Here is a 23,509-nt window from a genome sequence, read left to right on the forward strand (position 1 = left end):
AAATAGAATGCTATCCTTGTCACAAGACGGGACATTATAAGAATCAATGTCTCGATAATCCTAAGAACAATAAGAGAGAAAGGGACCAAGCTAATGTTGCTACTGATGATAATCCTCAAAAGAAGTCTAAAAATGAGGATCCTGAAGTCAAAGACTTATTCTATTAAGTCTCATATATCCTTTACTTATAGTATATGCTATTGTTTTGATTCTTGTAGAATTTCTCTTATGTTTGTCTCTAGGATCAATCTTTTGATTTCTGGGATTTACTATGTTTTGTTCTTGAGTTGTTTTGATGAAATAAAGGAATCCCTCACAAGTCTAGGTTGATGTAAGATCAAGAGGGAGCTTCCCCACATTTTTCACAAAAGATAAGTTTCTTGTTCTTTATTTCCTTTTCATTATTGATTTCCTCTATCTGTCTAAATTCCATTTGTGCTTGTTTATAATTCTTTCTATTGTTTTTTCCTTGGAAGGAAAGTTTGCAGGGATACTCTAAAAGTTGCTTGCAATAAGGATTATGGCTAGATTCAGAGAGAGACTTTAAATCGAAGGAAGAAGCTCTGTTGCAAAGGGATCCCTTCAATAAGAAATCCTACAAGGTTTGTAGAAGAAGCAACTCAAGGAATGTATCAAGATTTGTAACTGGTCTTCTTCATATAAGAAGGTACGATCATTTTAAAATTTGCTTTATATTACTAACTCTCTCATATCTAGGGTTTTGAATCATAAAGATTCTTATTTGTTAGGGAAAGTAATCTTTAGATTGAACCAACCCCTATTGTACTATTTATCTTTTCTTCATTTTGGTAAATCCCTAACCTTTAGATTTCACCATAAAAACCCTAGTCTTTTAGGGTTTTGTTGATTTTTAGAACATATGATAAAACCCTAGCTTTTTAGGGTTTGATGAATTAAGGTTTATGACAAAATATAGTTAATGTAAAAACCTAAGAATGAAATGCTAGGTGTATATGCTTCCACATAATTGAAACTCTAACTTGGTCAAGTTGTTGTTTATCTAATTTTAAAGTTTTGATGATTATATCTAGGGTTGATGACAAAACCCTAATAAAGGTTAATAAGATTCTAGAAACCCTATATGTAAAATGCTTTCACTATAATTGTGATTAGTTGATATCTAAAGTTTAGTTTTGATAATGGTATCTAGGGTTTGTGACAAAACTCTAACAAAAATAGTTGTGAAAGTCTAGGGCATGAAAAGTGTAACCCTTGTTGATTGTAAACCTAACTAGGTTTAGGTTTTGGATATCTAAAGATTGATTTCCTATTCAAAGTTCTGATAACCCTAGATGTTCTTTTTTTGACACATGCTAATCCTAGTTTGATAAAATTGATTTCATGCTCCTGTATATATAGTTGTGTTTGGTTGTACTTGTTGATAAAGATTTGTAGGCACATAGTCTTCGAGATAAGGAAGATGCCTCATAGTTGATGATAACGTAATGATGATGAGCATGATGGAAAGAGAGAATTGTAAGAATCCTGGATGTAATTGAAGTGTATATCGCTGATTAATGGATGACCTTGTTGCCATAAAAGGAATGATGTTCTTAGAGGTTGAATTTCTCCGACGATGTGATGATAAAAAAAAAGAACCTGTGTGGTTGAGTTGTTGATGGAGTTTTTCACTAGTAGAAAAGAATCTTGGATAAAGAAAGTGCATAACTCCCCAGTTAAGAGGGAGGGCATATTGTGACAGCTATAGTGAAGACCATAAAGAAAGAATGAAGATTGGAGAATGGCTAAAGCACTACAGATAGTTATTCAAATTGTGTTCGTGATTGATGAAGTTGTGAACCATAATTGGATGTTTTGGAAAGCGCTGAGGATGAGTTTGGTGTTGTTGAAGAAGTCGAAGAAGGAAGTTCCTGTCGAGATATATTTGGATATTGTGATGACATAAGAAACCTTAGAATATTTGAAGACCTTGAAGTTTTGTGCTAGCATACAAGAACTTATACATTGGAAGTTTGATACTAATTGGGGCTGTAAAGCTACAGTACATGCTAATAGATGAACACATAGCTAATGTATTGAGGAATTCTCTTCCCAACAAGAAGCTAGTTTATTTTAGGAGCATGCTCAGATTGAGAGGACATCTTGGCCCGATTAGTTTTGAAATCTTAATAGATGTCTAGATCCTAGAGGGAGGGTATTATGTGGAGCTCCGATTTAGTGTTGATACTTGGATCCCTGTAAGGGTTGGTGTCAGGGCTTGGAGGCCTAAATGGTATCTATATCTTGTTGGATGGATACCAAGGCTATAGCTTGATGGTACCTATAGTGGCAATTGCCTAGATGACACCTTAGTCCTTGTTGGGAGAATACCTTGGCAGTTAGGGTATCCCTAACATTGCGTATGTTGTTCTACTTTTCTTAAGAACATTTCAAATTGAGGTCAACCTTGTACTAGCTGAACAATTATGAATACCTTCCTAGTTAAGAGGGAGTGTTGAGAAATGTAACTAATATCAGTGTTCATAATTGTATTTAAGTCATGATGTAATGTATTTGTCAAGAAGAAAGAAAATAAAAATTTAATTCTAAAATAAAATTGTTTACAAGCATGGGTTTCATGCTTTATTTATTTTAATTCTAGGTCAAAGTACCCATTGAGTGCTTCTAGAGTTTATGTCAAGAGTCATAGTCCTTGTCATTATGATCTAGACCCTTCTTGGGCTTTGTATGTTAAGAAATAAATTTATTTTTGAGTCAAAAGTGTATTTTATGCCTCCTCCACAAGTTAGCCTGCCCTCTAGGTAAGTCGGCCTCATTGAAGGAATTTGACCTCACAGAATGTCTATAAAAGCAGTGCTACTCGACCTCATTTGGACATCCATCAAGCATGTTTCAATCTAAAGTTGTAGGAGCAAGAAAGGAGTGCGAAATACCAAGGAAAGGAGAAAACCCTAAATCAAAGAAGAAGGAACCCTAGCAAAGGATTTGAAGACAAATTTTCTCATTTTCTATCACACGTGCGAGTTTTTGGGTTGCTGCAGGAGGACTGAAGTTGTAGGTCTGCAGTAGGGCCGAAATTCTGAAGCAAGAGGGCCGAAGTTGCAGGTCTGTAGTAAGGCCAAAATTGTGAAGCAGGAGGGTCGAAATCTGAGTTGTTGCAGGGTTGAAGCAGTTTGACTATTGAAGTTTGAGTAATCATCTTGGTAAGCTGACTTGGTGGATTGGAGGAGGTATTTGTCTTGGTCAAAAGGTCATGGTTATCTCATTTGATTTGGTTCTGAAGGAAGAGGAAATTTTTTGGGTTTTCCACTAGAAGAGGGGTTTTTGGCCCTGGTTGAGACCCTATACCCTGTGTCCTTATTGTGTTGATCTTCATATGTTTTTGGTAGTTGCTTGATGATAAGATAAAAGAAGATAATAAGAATTGAAAGAAATCACAATTAACTATCAAGATAAGAAAATCTTCCTGGCTTTCTGATTTTCTAACAGTAGGTGCATTACATAAACCAAAAGGAAGTACCTTGTAAGCATATGTACCCCATGGACATGTAAAAGTTGTTTTATCTTGATCTTCAGGTGCCAATTGAATTTGATTATATCCACTGAAACCATCAAGAAATGAAAAATATTTCTTCCCTGCTAAAGTATCTAATACTTGATCAATAAAAGGTAGTGGGAAATGATATTTTAGAGTAGCTTTGTTTAATTCTCGATAATCTATGCATACTCTCCACTTTCCATTCTTCTTAGGCACAATCACCAAGGGTGAAACCCATTGGCTATCTAATATTGGATAAATGAAATTCACATTAAGCAATTTTTGTAATTCCTCTTTAACAATTTCTCTCAGATTGGGATTCATCCTTCTCTGAGGTTGTCTCACTAGTTTGGCATTTTCTTGAATATAAATATGATGCATACATGTATTTGGATCAATACCTTTCATGTTAGTATATTCCCATGCAAATGTAGAGGAATGTTTTTGTAGCATCTTTATCAATTGTTTCTTTTGAAATTCTTCCAAGTTATTATTAATGTTTAATGTTTTACCTAGATAAATTTATACTAAAGAATTACCAAACTTCTCCATAGAGTTTAATGATATTTTGGATTGTCTAGATGAAAAATATTCAATTCCACAATCTTCCTGAAAACTTTGATCTAGCATGTGTACATAGTAATTTTGCTCACAATATGAAGAAAAATCATGATTGTTCATTAAATTTACTAATTGATCTTCTTCATCATTTTGTGAAATAGTCAATACTAGTTGAATGTTTTCAAAGTCTTCATCATCATCATCTTCAATCCAAACTTCATTTTCTACTTCAGTTATTGTTTTTGTAGGTGGATATAATGTGAATTTCTTAGTAGAATTGCCATCAGAAATGAACATATCACTAGATCTACAACTTATGAATGCATCAGTTGTAGCTAACCATGGTCTACCAAGGATCAATGGGTGTCCTCCTAGATTATTTTTGGGAGTTAATATCATAAAGTTAACAAGATACTCCCATGAATCTTAAGATATTGATACATCTAATATGCCATTAGGGTTAATAACAGATCTATCTGTTAATTGCAATAAGTATATGGCAGATTAGGTAAACTTAATTGATCCATAGTATTCTTACTCGTGATTGAAGATTAGGTAACCTTAATTGATCCATAGTATTCTTACTCATGATATTAATTGTTGCACCTAAATCAATCAAAGTGTTTGGAATTTCAATGCCATTGATGTGGATTTTTACAATGGGGCTACCTTGATTTAAATATTTTTCAATAATTGGTTTCCCCATCATAATATCGACAAATTTTCCCACCAATTGAATCTTTTTAATGTCTTTTGTTTTTCTTCCTAGTTTCTTGATACACAACTCTTTTATTGTCCAATGCAATTTCTTCCTTTTTGTAATAACATGCTAGTGTTATGAGTTGAGTGGGGAGGAAAAATGGCTTTGAAGTTGCGACAGGAATCGAGCCTGCGTCCTCTACGTGGTTATGGTTATGGTCTACCACTTGCCTGTGTATAGCCTAGTGAGCAACTATAGAACCTACTCGCCTACACACAAATCCACGACTACACCTGAGAGATCGGGTGGACATCTTTTGCGCTCGTTGAGGCAACTGCCGGTAGATTCAAATCAAGTTGTAGGTCATCCATCACATTCGGTCGGCTTAGATGGATGAGGAGTTGGTGGATTACTCTAAAGACCCCTACGAATCGGTACCCATCTGGATAGAACCTCCACATCGCCAGACTGTTATGGCTCCACTGGTCCCCCTAGTCATTATCTCTAGGGTTTCGCCAAAACTTGTCCTAGAAAACCCTAACCCTTCGGACTTCAAGTCTCTTCTGGCCTCCAGTACCTCCTTTGATATTCTGTGCACTGGATCACTTGATGCATCTTTCTATCACTCACCCTCCCCTGCATCCTTGCAATTCTTGGAATCTTGCCTTGATCCTCCCCTCCCATCTGTCTCGGCTCTCGATTCGGTAGACCGCCTTTCCTCAGTTGGACTGTTTGCTTATTTCTCTACTCCTGGGCCATCTAGGGTTTTTTCCTCGGCACCGAACGGTTTCCTTTCGCCCTATGTAACCCCTTCCCTCGCTCCTCGGGCCTCTCCGCCTCCATCATCAAGTTTTTTTTGAAGGGGCACCCTCCCCCTTACCAGAAGGTCAGGGTGGTGAAGCTAGGGATAACGACGCTCCGGACTCCCCTCCTAATGTTGTTGTCAACCCTAAAGAGGGCAACTCCAAGCGCAGTGTGAAGAAGTCCAAGTGCATCAAGGTTGGTAATAAGGGGATTTCTTTGATTCTTAGGGATGGGCTGCAGATGGATGAGGTCCTCAATGCAACTGATAAGGTTTTGGTTGGTCGGGTTCGGGGTCGCAATTACACCACTGCTCGTTTAAGGAAATAGGTCACGGAGACTTGGGGCCAGATCATGGAGGTCATGCCATCGGTGGTAACAATGTCCCGGGGATGGTTCACTCTTAGTTTTCACAGGCCAGAACATGCTACTTGGGTTCTTACGAAGTTCTGGCATATTGAGATGGCTCCTGTGTTGCTTAAAAGATGGAGTCCACTATTTGATCCGGACCAGGAATAGTTGGGGGGCTGGACCTATATGGGTCAGACTTCCTGGCCTGCCTCTCCATCTTTGGTCTAAGGACATTTTCAAACGCATAGGTAATGCACTTGGGATTTTTCTTGATTACGACAAATCTTTCATTGACACTGGAAAAATGGCCTTTGCTCGCATCTTGGTCCATCTTGATACCCGCGAAGGATTGGAGGAACATCTGAAAATACAGTGGAGAAGCACTACTCGTCTGCAGATGCTTGATTACGAAGGGGTACCCTTCAGGTGTCGACGATGCCACAAAGTTGGCCATCTTTATAAGGATTGTCCATTGCTCTCATCAACCACTCCCCCGTCAGAGTCTTTGGATCACAATGCTGGTATGGAAACGACTCCTACCTCTTAGGAACATCAGACTTAGAAAGTGGTGTCTCGCTCGACAAAATCAAAGGATCTGGATAAAGGGAAACAAGGTGCTCTGGCTCGCCCCCCTTCGCCTTTGGGTACTGTCACCTCTCCCCCTTTCACTTCTCCTTTTAATTTGTTTGAGCCTTCTGTTTCTGGTCTATCACTATTAGGGGATCATATATTTGTTGGGGATCTTAATCCACTCACCTGTCCATCCACTTCCTCCTCTCCCGTATTCTCTGTTCCTCCCCCCTCAATCCTTGATATTCCTCAATCTGCCCCTTCAATCGAGGATTCCTCTAACTCTCACACTAGTCACAGATACAATTTTCGCTCCCTGGCAAAATCTACAACTGTGGATGGTTGTGGACTTGGCATTATACCTCCCCCGAAGACTATCAAACCCTCTCGGGGCAGACATTCTAATATGTCCAAAGCTATACACAAGGCTGGGCTGGATGTTGTTGAAGGTAGGCAACTATCCATTGATGGGGTCCTTAGAGCAAGATATGCCCCGCACTCGGTTCCCCCATGAAGTGCCTCTCCTTCAATTGTCGTAGGTTGGCTAGTCCCGCTAAAAAACTAGCACTTCAGAGGCTCCTAGGAATAGAGGAGGTGGATGTCATTTATTTACAGGAGACTCTTGGTGTCTATGATTATATTATCCCCGCTTTGGAAGCATTGGTGCCTGGATGGCACTTTCATGCCCTAGATGCTCGTGGCTGCTAGGGGGGCATTGCGATTGGTTATAATCCTAGGGTCATTAAACTCACTAACATCTGGGGGGAAGGCGTATTAGGGGCCGATGTTTTCTCTGAAGAGATTGGGATGGGTTTCAGGTTGATTAATATATATGGCCCCTGTCACAATCGAGAGGCTTTCTGGGAAAAGATCCTGAACTCTTCATATATGCAAGCCGACAATATCATATTGGGGGGTGATCTTAATTTCTCGATTGGACATGCGGAATCTTGGGGGAATCATGCACAGATTGATCCACTATCAGATTCTATCGGCTACCTGCTGGACAATCACCACCTTATTGACATTCTCGTGGCTCGCCCACAACCTACCTGGCACAATAGGAGAATTGGGGATGCCATGCTTGCTAGGTGACTGGATCGATTCCTTATCAAAGATGTTCTACTTGACAATCTCTCCCTATTCAATGGGTTGGATTGGGTGGCATATCGGATCATTCCCCGATATATTTAGAGATTGCTGGTGTATCTCGCAAGCTAAAGGCCCCTTTCAAGTTCAATTCGACCTGGCTTAAAGATGAGGCATATTTACAATTGGTTACAGAATTGTGGCAATCTCAGCCTCCGGTTCTTGGGCAATCAGCGACACAATGCTTTGCATCAAAACTCACTTGTCTTAAAAGGAAAACGATTGAATGGGCCAAGGACAAGAGGAAGAAGGATGACAACAACCTCAGATTGATTGAGGAGGAATTAGCCAAACTGGAAGAAGCAGGTGGAGGAGGATTTGACACCACTGAATCCAAAGATCGTGTCATTAAACTTGAAGCTGATAGACTCAAAATTCTCAAAGATAGAGAAGAGATTGGCGGCTCAAGAGCTGAGCCATTTGGTTACAAGCTGGAGACGACAATACCAAGTTTTACCAACAATTTGCTAGAGGACGCAAGGCCATCAACACCATATGGAACCTGGAAAATGAGGTTGGTCAAAAGGTGCATTCTTTCAATCAACTTGCCGCTCTCGGAATCTCCAACTTTGGTCAACTTTTCAAAGCCTCTCAGGAAGCTACATTGGCAGAAGTGATTGAAGTTGCTAGTTTATTTTCGAGATTTGTAGATCCTGATATAGTTGAAGACCTCTCCAAGCCTATGTCGCAAGGCCATCAACACCATTTGGAACCTGGAAAATGAGGTTGGTCAAAAGGTGCATTCTTTTAATCAACTTGCTGCACTCGGAACCTCCCACTTTGGTCAACTATTCAAAGCCTCACAGGAAGCTACATTGGCAGAAGTGATCAAAGTTGCCAGTCTATTTCCGAGATTTGTAGATCCTGATATAGCTGAAGACCTCTCCAAGCCTGTGTCGATGGGGGAACTGGAGGGTATTCTCAAATGGTTCAAGAAGGATAAGAGCTCGGGATCGGATGGTTGGTCGGTGGAATTTTATCTCTCTTTTTATGAATTACTAGGACATGATCTTCTTCGTGTTATTGAAGAATGCAGAACCAGTGGTTGGATGTATGATGCATTTAACTCGACTTTCATTGCCCTTATCCCTAAGTTCGACTCACCTCAGACTTTCAACGATTTCAGACCTATCTCTCTTTGCAACTGCATTTATAAGATTATTGCCAAAATTATTGCTAATCGTCTTAAACCTATTCTATCCAGCCATATCTCCCCAGAACAATTTGCTTTCCTGAACCATCGTCAGATTCATGAAGCCATTGGCATTGCTCAGGAGGGCATTCATTCTATTAAAATTAAGAACTTGAAGGGTATGATTCTCAAGATTGACCTATCTAAGGCCTTTGACAAAACTAGCTGGTTATACTTGCGGATGCTATTGACACATCTGGGCTTCCCTATATCTGTCATTAATTGGATTATGTGTTGCATTTCTAATGTGTCATACAACGTTCTCATTAATGGATCAACCTCCTCTTTCTTTCATGCTGAGCGTGGTCTCAGGCAAGGTTGTCCCCTTTCTCCCCTACTTTTTCTATTGGTTATGGAAGGCTTGAGTCGATTAATTGCTGAGGAAAAGAAGAATGGGAGATTAAAGGGAATCAAAATTGCAGACAACTGTGTCCTTTCACACCTATTCGTGGATGACGTACTCATCTTTTTGAATGGATCTATCAGTGATTCCTCTGCCTTCAACACTTCCCTTAAGCTTTTCTGTAAAGCCACTGACATGGAATATAATCACTTGAAATCCACTCTAACTGTTGTAGGGTGCTCGCAGTATGAAATTCATTATGCACATCAGAGATTCCCCTTCTCTCTTCTCGCTTTTGAAGATGGTCTTAAATACCTAGGTTTTCGGCTCAAGCCTAACAGATATAAAATTGTTGATTGGACATGGCTGGTGGCAAAAATTGAAAGAAGGTTGAATATTTGGCATCACAGATGGATCTCTAGAGCTATCCGCCTTGTCCTTATCAAATCTGTGTTAGAAGCTATACCTGTGTATTGGATGTCATTGGCCTGGATCCCTAGAGGCATACTCTCTAGAATTCAACAACTTTGCTGCAGATTCCTTTGGAAGGGCAACAAGGAAGGCTATACATATGCATGGGTTAAATGGGATCATATTGCCTTGCCAAAGAAATGGGGAGGCTGGGGTATGAAAAACCTTGTCGCTTTTTCAAAAGCTCTTGCAGCAAAAATGGGTTGGCAGGTACTTACAACGAAAAATTTGTGGACTAAGGTAGTTTATCAGAAGTACATCAGTCCACTCCACACTATCGATTGGGTCCGATGACCACACTGGAACAAAACAAATATATCTTCGATTTGGCGAGCAGTACTAAATTCTATTGCTCACATCCGAGATGGGCTGGCCTGGAGAATAGGCTCTAGCAGTCAGGTTCGTATTGGTCTGGATCCCTGGTCAGGTTGCGGGAATGCTTTCTCCCTTCCTCCCGAACTTATCCAACACCTGACAGACACCGGTATATCCACTGTAGACCACATTGCCGATCTGAATAATACCACTATCTTCACTCAGGCTTGGAAATCAACGACGCATCTAGGCATCCCAGAGGTTTGGCATCATGATTGGATCAATTACACAAATGCACTTGCTGAATCACATGTCCAGATTCTGGACAGGGAAGACGAGCTCATTTGGGTACTCTCACAACATGGATCATACTCTCCAAAGGATGGCTATCCCATTATTTATGCTGAGCATAAGCCCCCTGCCAATGTATGGTGGTGGTGTCCTCTTTGGAAGTTACAGCCCCCCCAGATCCAAACTACTCATGTGGTGCATCCTGCACAACAAAGCACCAACTGGGGACAATCTACAGCATTGGTCTTTCCAGGGACCCTCGTGGTGTGTACTTTGTCGAAATGCTGAAGAAAACATTGACCACCTATTCCTCCATTGTCCTTCTATATTTGCATTATGGAATCAAATACAACTATCCTTGAATTCGAATATCAGATGGGCGACTCTGACTATTACATCGACATGGGAATCATGGTGGGCTCAGGCACACCCCACCAAACTCAGGAATCTACTGCTTCTGGTTTGCTGGTGCATATGGCTGAACAAAAACAAACTTATTTTTCAAGGCATATCCCCTCACTGGCCACTTGCTGTTGCTCACATCACTACACTCTACGACTCATTACCGGATGATGATCACAAACAACCCCACAGAAACATCACGGCTGAACACATTGACAAATCTCACCCATGGGCTTATTTTGATGGATTTGCACAACAGACAGGATGTGGTGGGGGTGCTATTTTATATCTCAATGACGAACATTATTTCAAACTTCAGATGGGATTAGGAGGTGGCACAAACAATTTTTCAGAACTTATTATGCTCAAACACCTCCTTCATTTTGCATTAGAGAAAGGTTGCAGACAACTTCAGATATTTGGCGATTCAAAACTTGTCATTAATTGGTTCAATCAACAATCTGTTTGTCATGTGCACACACTCAGGAACCTTTTGGATGATGTATTATTATTGAAATCTCAGTTTGACTCCATTTCTTGTCAACATATTTACAGGGAAAGGAACCAGCTTTTCGATCATCTATCCAAGGAGGCTGCGCTCCAGCCATGGGGTCATTGGTTGATTCATGAGCAGTCCGGGCATGATTTCTACCAATACTTCCATTGACCATTTGATGATCAACAGTTTCTGGGGGCAAATCTGCCTTGATCTTTTGATGACACTTCTTTGACAGATCTTTTCAGCAGTCGTCAGTTTTTGTTATTTTTCCAGACATGTTATATATTGTATTTATTATCAGTATATCAGTTATAGTTATGTAACAGACAGTCATATCAGTAATGTGGCAAGGCCACCAATTTTGCATATGCTTCTTAGAAGCATCTACAACATGTAATTTTCAATCCATTAATGGAAGTTGCGATTTTTCCTTGGGAAAAAACTCTTTTATTTTCTTTGAAAAGATAGGTATTTCCTTTATAGCTTGAAGTAATGGAATCTTAATGCAAATATTTTTCAATTCATCTAGCATGTTATAATCAGGTAAAATTATTTTCCTTTCTATTCCTTTATCAATTTGAAGTCTCTCAGGAAAGGGAGGATTTTGTAAGGAAACAAAAGGTTGTTCAGCTATAGGAATTGTAGGAGTTGATTTTATTTGGTTGTCATCTAATTGTGTAGGAATATCTTCCCTTGGAGGGGTCTTTTCTTGATCAAGAGATGTCTCATTTTCATGAATTTTATCCTCATATTCTTGGATGGCAACTGGTGGTATTTTCTTTTGCAAAACTTGACCAGATCTAAGTTGGACGTCATTTAGACCTAGAGGAGCTATCATACAAGCTTCCTTTCTAATCTTTTTGATGATTAGAGTTGTTCCATCTTGTACTTGTCCCAAGTAATATTATGTGTAATGACTTGGAAGAGCTGGTTTGCAGCATGACCTGTTGTCTAGAAGATGTCACTTGTCACCAAGATCTAAAAAGTCCATTTATCTGCTGTTGTTGTGTGAGCTATCTCTAGATCTAAGACAACATTTCTAGATAGGTCTCCTTGGCTAAGCATTCATGATCACCCAAGGTCTCAAAATATCACAAATCTGGTGGCAGGGATGATGCTGCTATCTACCTCTCTCTTGGTGCCCCTGTTTTCCAGGAAACTTGAAAGAAATAAGTAATCAGCGTAGGAATGTCTAGTCTAGTTGAAGGTGATCATAGTGATTGAAGGTAGAGTTTGAGGCCCCCCCTCACGAACAATTCTATGACCCATTGGTCCAAGTATATGGAGAAAGCAAAGAGGGAATTTTGAGACTCCTTAGAAAGGCAATAAAATGACCCTAATCTCATAATAACTAAGGCACTGAAAGATGAAATGCTCCTCCATCTTAATCTCTCGAACATGGGAAAGCTGACAAACCTTGTCCATCCATAAAATATGATGCTCAACTTGGACCCAACGTTGATGCAGGCCAACTCAGAAATGGACTAGAGCGATCCTACGAGCATGCATCCAATGACAGTGTGTAAAGAGGTCTGTCAAGAAGACCATCCCTTAGCTCCATGAAATGCTCTACATACAACACCATCTTAGGTGTCAAACTGTTCGGAGGGGAACCAATGTAACCTGAATGTACTCCCTATAGATGTCCTCTCTAGTAATCATATTCAACTCTTGCTTCGTCAACATTAGGTGGCCAAGAGCATCTACATAATATCTACAAGCAGGAAAAGTAGAGGGCATTCATATTGCATGAAATTATGTAGAGTGTGTGAGTTGACACTGTGAAAATTCCTTGAATGCAATGGAGATTTATCTTCTAACTGTTTGTAGTTTATTTGTTTTCTGAATTATTATTTAGCAAATAACAATAAACTCACAATTGCATTCTTCACAATAAAAACATTGTGGAAATATAAAATAAGGAACTGAGAAATATATGCATACACACAAAAAATTGACACCGTTGTTTTTGGACAATTGTCCTTGGAAAACCCCCAAAGGGAAAATCAATGCAGCAAATGACGGTTTTTTTTTTTTTTTGGTATCCCAGAGGAACCTAATAACCCGCTTGACATGTAACTACTAGTAAACCTCTGGGGGGCTACAATATTTCCTCCTCCCTATAGCTCGACTCACAACAATGGGGATTTGAACTTGGGTCTTTCGAATTTCATTGATTTCACATTTCTCAGATTAACCAATTGAGCTGCCCCCTCGGGACAACAGATGAGGGTTTTATTATTATGCAACAATTTGAGAAAAATATTACAACTGGTTGCCTAACTGGTACACCTTTGGCAAACTACTTGAAAAATATATGGAAGACACCACTGTCCTCCTTTGTAACTAATTTGGTCCTCTCTAGTAAACACACACTTCCTTTTGCTGCTTGTTTTGTAGTCTAGAAATGCGCACTGCCTTCGTAGATAAATTCATACAACCCTAAATCTGCCTCCAAGTGAGACGTCTAGCGTCCCTCTGCCTCTGAAACCAACTCGCTCTGCCTCCAGGACTCTGGTCTGACGGCTAGCAACTGAAATGAGTCCCTTTCGACAACTTGCACTAGGGTTTCTGGTTATTTGCACTGTTGTGTACGACCTCTGCAGATAATTCAACCTCTCTCTTTCCTATCTCCTGTACACTGGAAATACTGAGGAAATCTTCCTTCGGAATCTCCGCTACCAAATCTCTATTGGAACCCTTGCTTTGATGCTTTACCTAGCTTCAATTGCACCCTTGCTGAATTGGGTAGCCGAATTACTCAACTCATATATTGTGTCTTCTCCAATTCCTTCGACTTGCTCTTATAATCTCTCGTTGGAGTCGCAACGGCCACGATTAGCTCTCAATCGATGGTTGAGATCAATTTGACTTCATCAATAGAAGCCTCTAGGGCAAAGTCGATCTACCTTAATTAATTCACTTTAATTTACCACTTTTCCTAAGTTAGACTTTTTGACTTGGGAAATAATTTAATTATGACAAATTAATTTAATTAAGTTGTTTTTGAGTGTTATCTCGTGAAACGTTTTCTGGGTTTTGGAGATCTCGTGTTCCTTAGCGTCTTAGACGCAATCTGAGACTAGAACACCTGTCTGTTGCTACCAAACTCAAAAACTAACACTCCCTCTTAGCGAGGAAGTTGTTCTCCACTATACCCATCTATTCTTTGAAATAGACAAACTTGGCCCTTCCTAGAGCCTTCATGAGTATATCAGCCACCTGTTGGTCTATGGGAACATGCTATAGATGAACTGATCCACACTGCTAGTGTTTGACATCTGTGATACCTCATCTCTTCACACCATCTAGCGGATCTGACTCCCTTGATTGGAAATCACTGTGAGGAGGACAATCTTGCCGTCACTGTCCACCATGCTGTTGCTCATACTTTGATCTCACACTATTAATGCCTCTGTGCTAGAGTGTCTCTGGCTGGAGTTATGCCTTGCTTTCTACAACTAGGCAATTTGCGTTGCCTCCACCCTGCCTTCACATTGTTGCCTTTGTACACTAATCTCTTAGAACCTAAAGATCCAAGTTTCCATAGAGCTACTTGTGTCGAAGGTAGACTCCCTCTGAGTCTCAAACTCTCCTCATCTACTGTGTCTTCGCAACTTTCCCTTGAGTGTCTGACTGCACCTAATTGGCTCTGCACTCTCTCTTGAGAATCTGACAGCGCTATGTTGACACTTCAATCCTCTCGCTACTCTACTACTGTGGGTTCCCATAGCAAAGGTACCGATCAATGTGAAGAATACACAACAATTGGATTTGATCTACTGATCAAGCCCTCCATGACTATATCTAGACCTCTTGCTGCTCTTCCCATGGACCTTGCCTGATCTGGCATACTAGAGTATCATACTCCTCCATCTGAGGATAATGCTGCAAACGTAGCGAACTCTTCTTCCAATTTGGCGGACACGTCATCAATCTTTTCCGAAGTTGATGTTTGCTTCTCCTTCTTGTCCTTCTTCCTCTTCGAACATGGCTGACGTAGTGACCAAGCTCACCACATCCAAAGCACTTGACCTTCGATAGGTCTTTCTTCTTCTTCTCTCCTTGAGAGTTTTGTCGTTGGCTAGGACCTTTCTTCACTTTACCCTTCCCCAGGGAAAATTTGAAGAACCACCCTAAATTTATATGTATAATAAATGGGCGAATCCCCATGATACATAAGAAAAATGGGAGGCGATTTTATCAGTAATATAATATGTATATATATATATTTTTTGGCGAATCTCTCACCAGACTATATTATCTTGTAAAGTCATGGCGAACCTTTTATTGAATTATAAAATCTTGTAAGATCTTGGAAAATCTTTCACTGAATAATAAAACATTGTGAAGTCTCGGCGAATGTTTTGTTAAAGTAGGAAACTATATATGATAATAATAAAACATATTCATTAAATTGTAATATACTAACATACATGTTTGGAAAAAAGAAACATAATTTTCACTTCCTACAAACAATGTTGCAAGTTTTAGTGGCCATGTTTGTCATGGTAGGAGAGATTAATGTTTTCTCTACCACTTTTGTCAAGCTACCACTTTTGCCAAGCTATCAAATTTCTTTCTTATTCCATAGACTCCAACTACGAGATAAAAAAAAACACATCAAGTTTGTTTACCCCAACACGCCAACAAGTAGCAAGCCCCAACTATATAATATAATGAAGTAGTAGGTATCCCAAAGGCCTGAAGGGGATCTAATGGAAAGAAGTGACCGTTGTTAGAAGCCTTCCAATCAATATATAAATATATAAATGTAGATTTATTATTATTTTAATTGGAAATCTTCAATTAAATAATAAAATTTAATTATGTCTCTCCCAATCTAAATTTCTTATTAGCATAATTCACTACCTTCATACCATTTTTAACAGCGTTGTAACATGTGGATTAATTTCCTTTTTGGTGCACAATCTTCGCCTTTTAGGACAATATGGTGCAGTGACCCAACCCCTACAAATCATTACAACAAACTAAGAATAGTAGAGAAGATGAAAGGTTGTACAAACCAGCATATTTTTCAAACAACTAATCCAAGATCAGTACCTTAAATTTTTCATGAAGATATCATATTAAGAATGTTTGAAAAATGGTGGGAAATCTGGCAGTGACTAACTCTCTTCTGCGAGGGTGATGCGGAAAGAGTTAAGATTTCATTGTTTTGGATTTTTTTGTTAAATCAGAAAAACCAATATTAATGGAGATATCGGTATTTTTTACTAAATTTTGTGAAGTGACTAACTGTAGCTTTAACCATTCACCTTAAGAGTTTTTTTACAATAAAATTTCCTAAGTCTATTTAATATCTTCATTATCATAAAAACCAACCTATATCCATCTTAACTCCACATCTACCACTCTCAGAGGGATGAAATCTATTTACCCCTCCCAGCACTTGGTAGACCCGGAATTAAAATGGATCTAAGCTGATAGAATTTCCCCTTTAAATAGTCTATGCTCACATGAATACCATGGTATTACCATGGGTTATCATAAACCTGGAGCTTAAAAACTACTATCAGTAATTTATAAAAATTAACAAAATTAATAATTGATTTTTATTTTATTTTTTGTATTTTAACCAAGTTAAAATGTTTAAGTGATATCAAATTACAGGATCCATTTTTACTCTCGATCTACCAAGCCCCGAGAGGGATCAAATATTTTTTCACTCTGTTAGTTTGCATATCATGATATTTGATCCAGAGTAAAGATGGATCTATGCTAGTTTAATTCCCCCTTTTAAATAGGCTACATTCCATGTGAATACCATGGGTCAATACCGTGTGCCATCTTTATCTTTATTAATACTAATATTAGGGTTAATAATGTTTTTTTGTATGGTATTAGTAATAATTTGGCCCATGGTATTTGGCCCATAGGCTTCACCTAAATATAACACATTTTTTTGAGTGTTCGTAAATATTATGTGGCTTATGGAGTAAATATAAACAATGTTTTATTTATTTACCATACCTCTCGTTTATTTATATTTTTATTAATTTACGATACCTCTTTTATAAATATGGTATTTGGCCCATAGGATTCAATTAAATAAAACCTCTTTTTTGAGCCTTCTTAAATAAAAAGAGGGTTATGGACTATAAATAGAAAGAGGTTTTATTTATTTACCATACCTATAGTTTATTTATTTACCATACCTTTGAAGTATAAAAAGAGCTTTTATTTATTTACCATACCTCCACTTTATTTATATTTTTATTTATTTACACGCTTGCGTGTTCATAAATATAAGGTGACATATGGAGTAAATATAAAAAAATGTTTTATTTATTTACCATACCTCTCGTTTATTTACATTTTTATTAATTTACCATACCTCTTTTATAAATATGGTATTTGGCCCATAGGATTCACTTAAATGAAACCTCGTTTTTGAGCCTTCTTAAATAGAAAGAAGGTTATGGACTAAATATAAAAGGAGGTTTTATTTATTTACCATACCTCTAGTTTATTTGTATTTTTATTTATTTACCATACCTTTGGAGTAAGTATAAAAAGAGCTTTTATTTATTTACCATACCTCCACTGTATTTATATTTATATTTATAACTATCATAAATACATTTTCTTGAAAATGAGGGCGAATGGAAGATTGTAACTCCTAATTTCAAGGGCTAAATTTACTTTTTTTACCCTCTCCCTTAAAATAAGGTGGGCTAACCTCCATACCTAATTTTTTTTTTAAATAAATTTGAGGTGATTTGTAACAATGTACTATGATACAAAATATTCGCCCAATAAAAATATAAAACCCTTTAATTTAGCCCAAGGGCGAAAATTCACCCCTAAAATTTTCCATGCCTTTCCCTGCAAAAGAACTATTTTCTTCTTCCTTCTCTCCTTTTAGTCCCTTGCCGCTGCTGCTAGTAGTACCCTCAACAAGACTGAGCCTTAGCTCCTCTTGAGTGAAGTCACTCCGCATGCGTTTCTAATCTAGTAGCTTATTCTCTCCAGTAATCACCTGAACGAAGGTTCGCCATTCCTTGGTAATGTAGGAATTTACAGGGTAAGTTCCTCAGAAAGAATACCAAAAGGACACCGCTCACAACCAGATCTCAAATCAATACACCAGTATTTTTGACGTGGTTAAAACCCTCAGAGTGCAAGGAGGGAAACAGTCCACGGCCTGTCCCAACGTGGGTACAGACAATTTATTAATCAAAGAATGAAAATTTACATAAGCTTCTCTCATGCACGGATTACCCGAACAATGACCCTCCATGCGCTTTAAATAGAACTCATGGACCAATCGGGTGTCAAGCCACGGATCAAGTGTCGATAATACCGAGGTGAGAGTGAACCGTCGGATCACTACATATCGTGACCGTCGGATTGTAAGTTACAATATGTACAACGGTAAAGAAAGACACTTTACCTAACTCTATACCTAACTCTAAACTAGACCAAGTTGATCTTAACTATATCCTATGTGTCGGAATATCCTAACATCCCCCCTTAAGAACAACTTGGGATAGGATTGAAGGATTTACAAATATGACACAATAGGAGAAGGAAGGAGGCACTAGAGCCTATCCCCCCTTAGTGACAACTTCCTGAACTCTAAGCATATATCGAAGTTTAGTGAACTTCGCCTCTGTGAGAGCCTTTGTGAAGATGTCTGCAATCTGATCATCTGTTGGACAATATTGTACTTCAAGAGCATGGTCATGAATGAGTTTTCTGATGAAGTGCATGTGTAGTTCGATGTGTTTGCTGCGCTGATGCTGGACTGGATCTTTGCATAGCTGAATGGCACTTTGATTATCACACCAAAGGGAGGTTGGATGCTGCTGCTCAAAGCCAAACTCTGATAGGATCTGACGAAGCCACAAGGCTTCCTTACTAGCTTCCACGGCACCACGATACTCTGCTTCTGCTGACGAAAGAGAAATGGCAGCCTGTTTCTTACAAGCCCATGTAATAGGTCCTGAACCAAGAGTGAAGACATAACCGGCAGTAGACTTCCGATCATCAGGGTCACCAGCCCAATCAGAATCAGTGAAACCAACTAACAGAGGAGCTGCTTTGGCACTGTAATGAATCCCAAACTGTACTGTACCTCGAACATAACGAAGTATTCTTTTGGCTGCTTTCCAGTGACTTTCACGGGGGTTTTGCATAAAACGAGCAACAAGGCCAACAGCAAAGGAAAGATCAGGACGAGTATGGGTTAAGTACAAGAGTTTTCCTACAAGTTGACGGTATAAGGTAGCATCAACTTCAGGAGAAGAACAAGAGACTGAAAGTTTGACTCCAGACTGAAAGGGAGAAGGGGCTGGCTTACAGTCTTCCATGTGAAAATGACGAAGAATATCACAAGCATACTTGGACTGGGAAAGGGAAATACCCTCCTTGGATTGCAAGACTTGAAGACCGAGAAAATAGTGTAAGTGTCCTAAGTCTGTCATTTCAAATTTCTTTTTAAGGATAGACTTCACATGGTTTATAAGGTTGGGATCACTACCAGTAAGGATAAGATCATCAACATAAAGAACAAGGATGATAAGAGAGTCACCCACTTTCTTGGTGTAGACAGTATTGTCAGAATGACACCTAGAAAAGCCAGATTCTAAAAGAAAGCTATCCATTTTGGCATACCAAGCCCGAGGAGCCTGCTTGAGACCATAAAGGGATTTCTTAAGTCGACACACAAGGCTTGAGTCTGTTTGTATGAAGCCAATGGGTTGTTCCATATAGATTTCTTCCTGCAAGTCCCCATGCAAGAAGGCAGATTTAACATCCATTTGATGGACTTCCCATTTTAAAGAGGCAGCAAGGGAAAGTTCCTCAGAAAGAATACCAAAAGGACACCGCTCACAACCAGATCTCAAATCAATACACCAGTATTTTTGACGTGGTTAAAACCCTCAGAGTGCAAGGAGGGAAACAGTCCACGGCCTGTCCCAACGTGGGTACAGACAATTTATTAATCAAAGAATGAAAATTTACATAAGCTTCTCTCATGCACGGATTACCCGAACAATGACCCTCCATGCGCTTTAAATAGAACTCATGGACCAATCGGGTGTCAAGCCACGGATCAAGTGTCGATAATACCGAGGTGAGAGTGAACCGTCGGATCACTACATATCGTGACCGTCGGATTGTAAGTTACAATATGTACAACGGTAAAGAAAGACACTTTACCTAACTCTATACCTAACTCTAAACTAGACCAAGTTGATCTTAACTATATCCTATGTGTCGGAATATCCTAACAGGTAAACCCATTTAGAGCTGTGTGCACTAGTTCATCTTTTGTTGACTTATCTCCAACAACTGCAAGTTCATCACAAACACCTTGAATCTTAGTGAGATAGGATGTAATGTTGTTGCCCTTCTGCATTTTGACCGTTCTCAGCTTCTCCTTGAGAATCATCTTCCGACTCTCGGAAGGATCTTGGTACAATTTGACTATGGCATCCCACATCTCCTTTGTAGTTCCCTTCTCTGTAATATGCGAGTCAATATGATCCCAAACTCTGTCTAAGTTCAACCTCTTTGATTTGGCCATGTCCTTCTTGTAATCTAGTATTGGATAGGATCTGTTGGTACAGATACTACTAATGTAACAAACTCCCTTTGACGATGCTCATCCAAAAGGAATAGCATCATGGCCTTCCAGATGTTAAAGTTGGAGGCTCCATCTAACCTATACAATCTCTAGGTGCTGTTGCGGCCATCTTTGCGAAACTCAAAAACTAGAGAAATAACTTGGGAAATCTCCTCATTTTGGTTAATTAACTTTACCTTCTCCTGTTACTTGCACTCCTTTCTAGAATGCACAGATCTACTCTTGGGAAATTCTCACTTGCCTCCAGTCTCCTCCCAGAATTCGCATTCCCTGCTACTCCTACTCTGGGAACTCGCTCTATCTCCAGAACCTATTATGGTATTGGCACATGCATTGCTGACCTTGAAGCTTACTCTGGCTCAATTGGAAAGCTCGCACTAGCAAATCTCTTTCCTTGTTGCAGCCTACTTCTATTGGAAATTACAACCTCCTTTCCTACAACTAGAAATCTGGAAACCCTTTGGGAATTTCTGGAAATTCCCTCTCTGTGTGCTTTTCTCTTCCTTGCCTTACGTTGTTCTATTGTTGGAAAACCGTTACTGCAAAATGACTACACTAGACCTACTCTACGAATTAATTGATCTGCTCACTGGAAACCCTCTCAGGCAACTCTATTGCCTGTTGCTAGTGCTCTCTAAGGCAAATCGAACTTTTCCTCCGACCTGGACTAGAAATCGAATTTCTGCCTCGTTGCAATTCGCACTGCCTAATTGGCTTGCACAAAATTTGGAATTTGTGCTTCAGATCCCCCTCTAAAATTGCGCGATCTCGATTCCTTCTCCTGTAGAACCTCTAATCCGATCTTTAACGCTCTGACACCATGTGAAAATTCCTTGGAGATTTATCTTCTAACCATTTGCAGTTTATTTGTCTTCTAAATTATTATTTGACAAATAATGATAAATTCACAATTGCATTCTTCACAATAAAAACACTGCAGAAATATAAAATACAAAATTGAGAAATAGATGCACACACACAAGAAATCGATACTTGTTCTTGGAAAAACCCTGAAGGGAAAACCAATGCAACAAATGACGGTTTTATTATTATGCAACAATTTGAGAGATATGACAACTGGTTTCCTAACTGGCAAACCTCCGACAACCTACTGGCAAAATCTCTGGAAGACACCCTTGTCCTCCTTTGCAACTGATCTAGCCCGTTATGGAAAACTCACATTTCCTTATACAGCTTGCTCTGCAGTCCAGAAATGCGCACTGCCTGTGCAGATAAATTCGTATAACCCTGAATCTACCTCCAGGTGAGACATCTATCCTCCCTTTTCCTATGAAACCAACTCACTCTGCCTTCGAGACCTTGATTCAACAACTGACAATTGAAACAAGTCTCTTCTGAAAACTTGCACTAGGGTTCCTGACATACGCATTGTTGTGTACGACCTCTTTTGCAGATAATTCAACCTCCCTCTTTCTTGTATCCCGGACACTAGAAATATTGAGGAAATCTTCCTCCAGAATCTCTACTCCCAAATCTCTGCTACAACCCTTGCTTTGATGCTTTCCTTAGATTCAATTGTGCCCTTGCTAAATACTTGCGACTGGGTAGTCAAATTGCTCAACTCATATATTGTGTCTTCTCCAATCCCTTTGACCTGCTCTTATAATTTCTCATTGGAGTCTCAATGATCACGATTAGCTCTCAATTGATAGTTGAGATCATTTTGACTTCATCAATAGAAGCCTCTAGAGCAAAATCGATCTACCTTAATTAATTCACTTTAATTTACCACTTTTCCTAAGTTAGACTTAGGATATAATTTAGTTGTGTCAAATTAATTCAATTAAGGTGTTTATGAGTCTTATCCATTCGAAATAAACAAAGTTTCCTTCTGTGGAACTTCCAAGGTAAATATTAATAGTGTTGGAGGTAGGAGTTTTAGAACCAACCAAAGGCAGTCAACACCCTCTCGAGTTTCTAGTGTAGCTTTAGTGGTATCTCCGGTTGGTTATGGGAACTAGACTCATTCACGAGGGACCTTTGGCAGAGGGCAGGGCCAGAGGGGCTGAGGCTAGTTTATGGGTATTGTTACCCACCACCTGTGGGTAGTATATATAAGAGATTTTTTTTTTCCTAGATGATCCTCAACTGGCAGCCAACAACCCCTTGCAGCCCCCAGATAGCTCGATGTGCCATTTTTCTCCGCCACCTGAGCCAACCATGTGGTCCCTTGCCCATCTGTTATGAATGTATGTTTGAAGGTGGGCCTCCCAACCCCAAAGGTATGGCTTTTCATTGGTATAGTTGAGTAGTTTTCCTTACTTTTCATGGGCACTTTTGGGCATGAATTGGTGGGGGGATTCGGTGGAAAGAGTGGGTTAGGTTTGTATTCTTGTCTCCATTGCCCGATTTCGTGGTTACCCTTGTATCCTAGTCCCGTGGGATCTCCTTTATTGGCCATTAGCTTTAGGGTTGCCACTACATGGGAAATCCCGATTTTAATTGCATTGTCCCGCTTCTTGACACCACCTACATTACTCCCTTTCCACTCATTTGAGCCCCATTCATCTCTTTTCCTGTTCGGGTCCATATGTGTCCACTATGTCCACATAGGGTTAGCCCCCCCTCCCCTTGTAGGCTTGTCCACACCTTGGGTTGGGCCTAGAATGATGCCCCAGAGGTTTATGCAGCTAAAAAGAAAATAAAAAGCAAAATTTGGCCAATTTCAACAGGAAATGTACCACAAAATGCAAAAGATGGTTGGGAC

The 23,509-nt window shown here is 39.4% G+C and overlaps 1 protein-coding gene across 4 annotated transcripts in view; it reads left to right on the top strand.

Annotated features, from left to right (window-relative positions):
• LOC149183946 (transcription factor bHLH140-like) overlaps window positions 1-23,509 on the top strand; it is a 138,250-nt gene that overhangs the window by 102,944 nt on the left and 11,797 nt on the right. The window contains exon 4 of one of the 4 annotated variants that reach the window (XM_089417338.1): window positions 11,222-11,534. The exons of the other annotated variants lie outside the window; for them this stretch is intronic. Within the exon in view, the coding sequence (XP_089273464.1) occupies window positions 11,222-11,296 (75 nt within the window). The 3' untranslated portion in view covers window positions 11,297-11,534. Of the gene's footprint in view, window positions 1-11,221; window positions 11,535-23,509 lie in introns of those variants that run through there. 4 annotated transcript variants of the gene reach the window in all.

Source organism: Pinus tabuliformis, chromosome 3_2, assembly GCF_031772625.1.
Source record: "Pinus tabuliformis cultivar Carrire ecotype Pingquan chromosome 3_2, CPIR1, whole genome shotgun sequence".
In the NCBI taxonomy this organism is placed as follows: Eukaryota; Viridiplantae; Streptophyta; class Pinopsida; order Pinales; family Pinaceae; genus Pinus; species Pinus tabuliformis.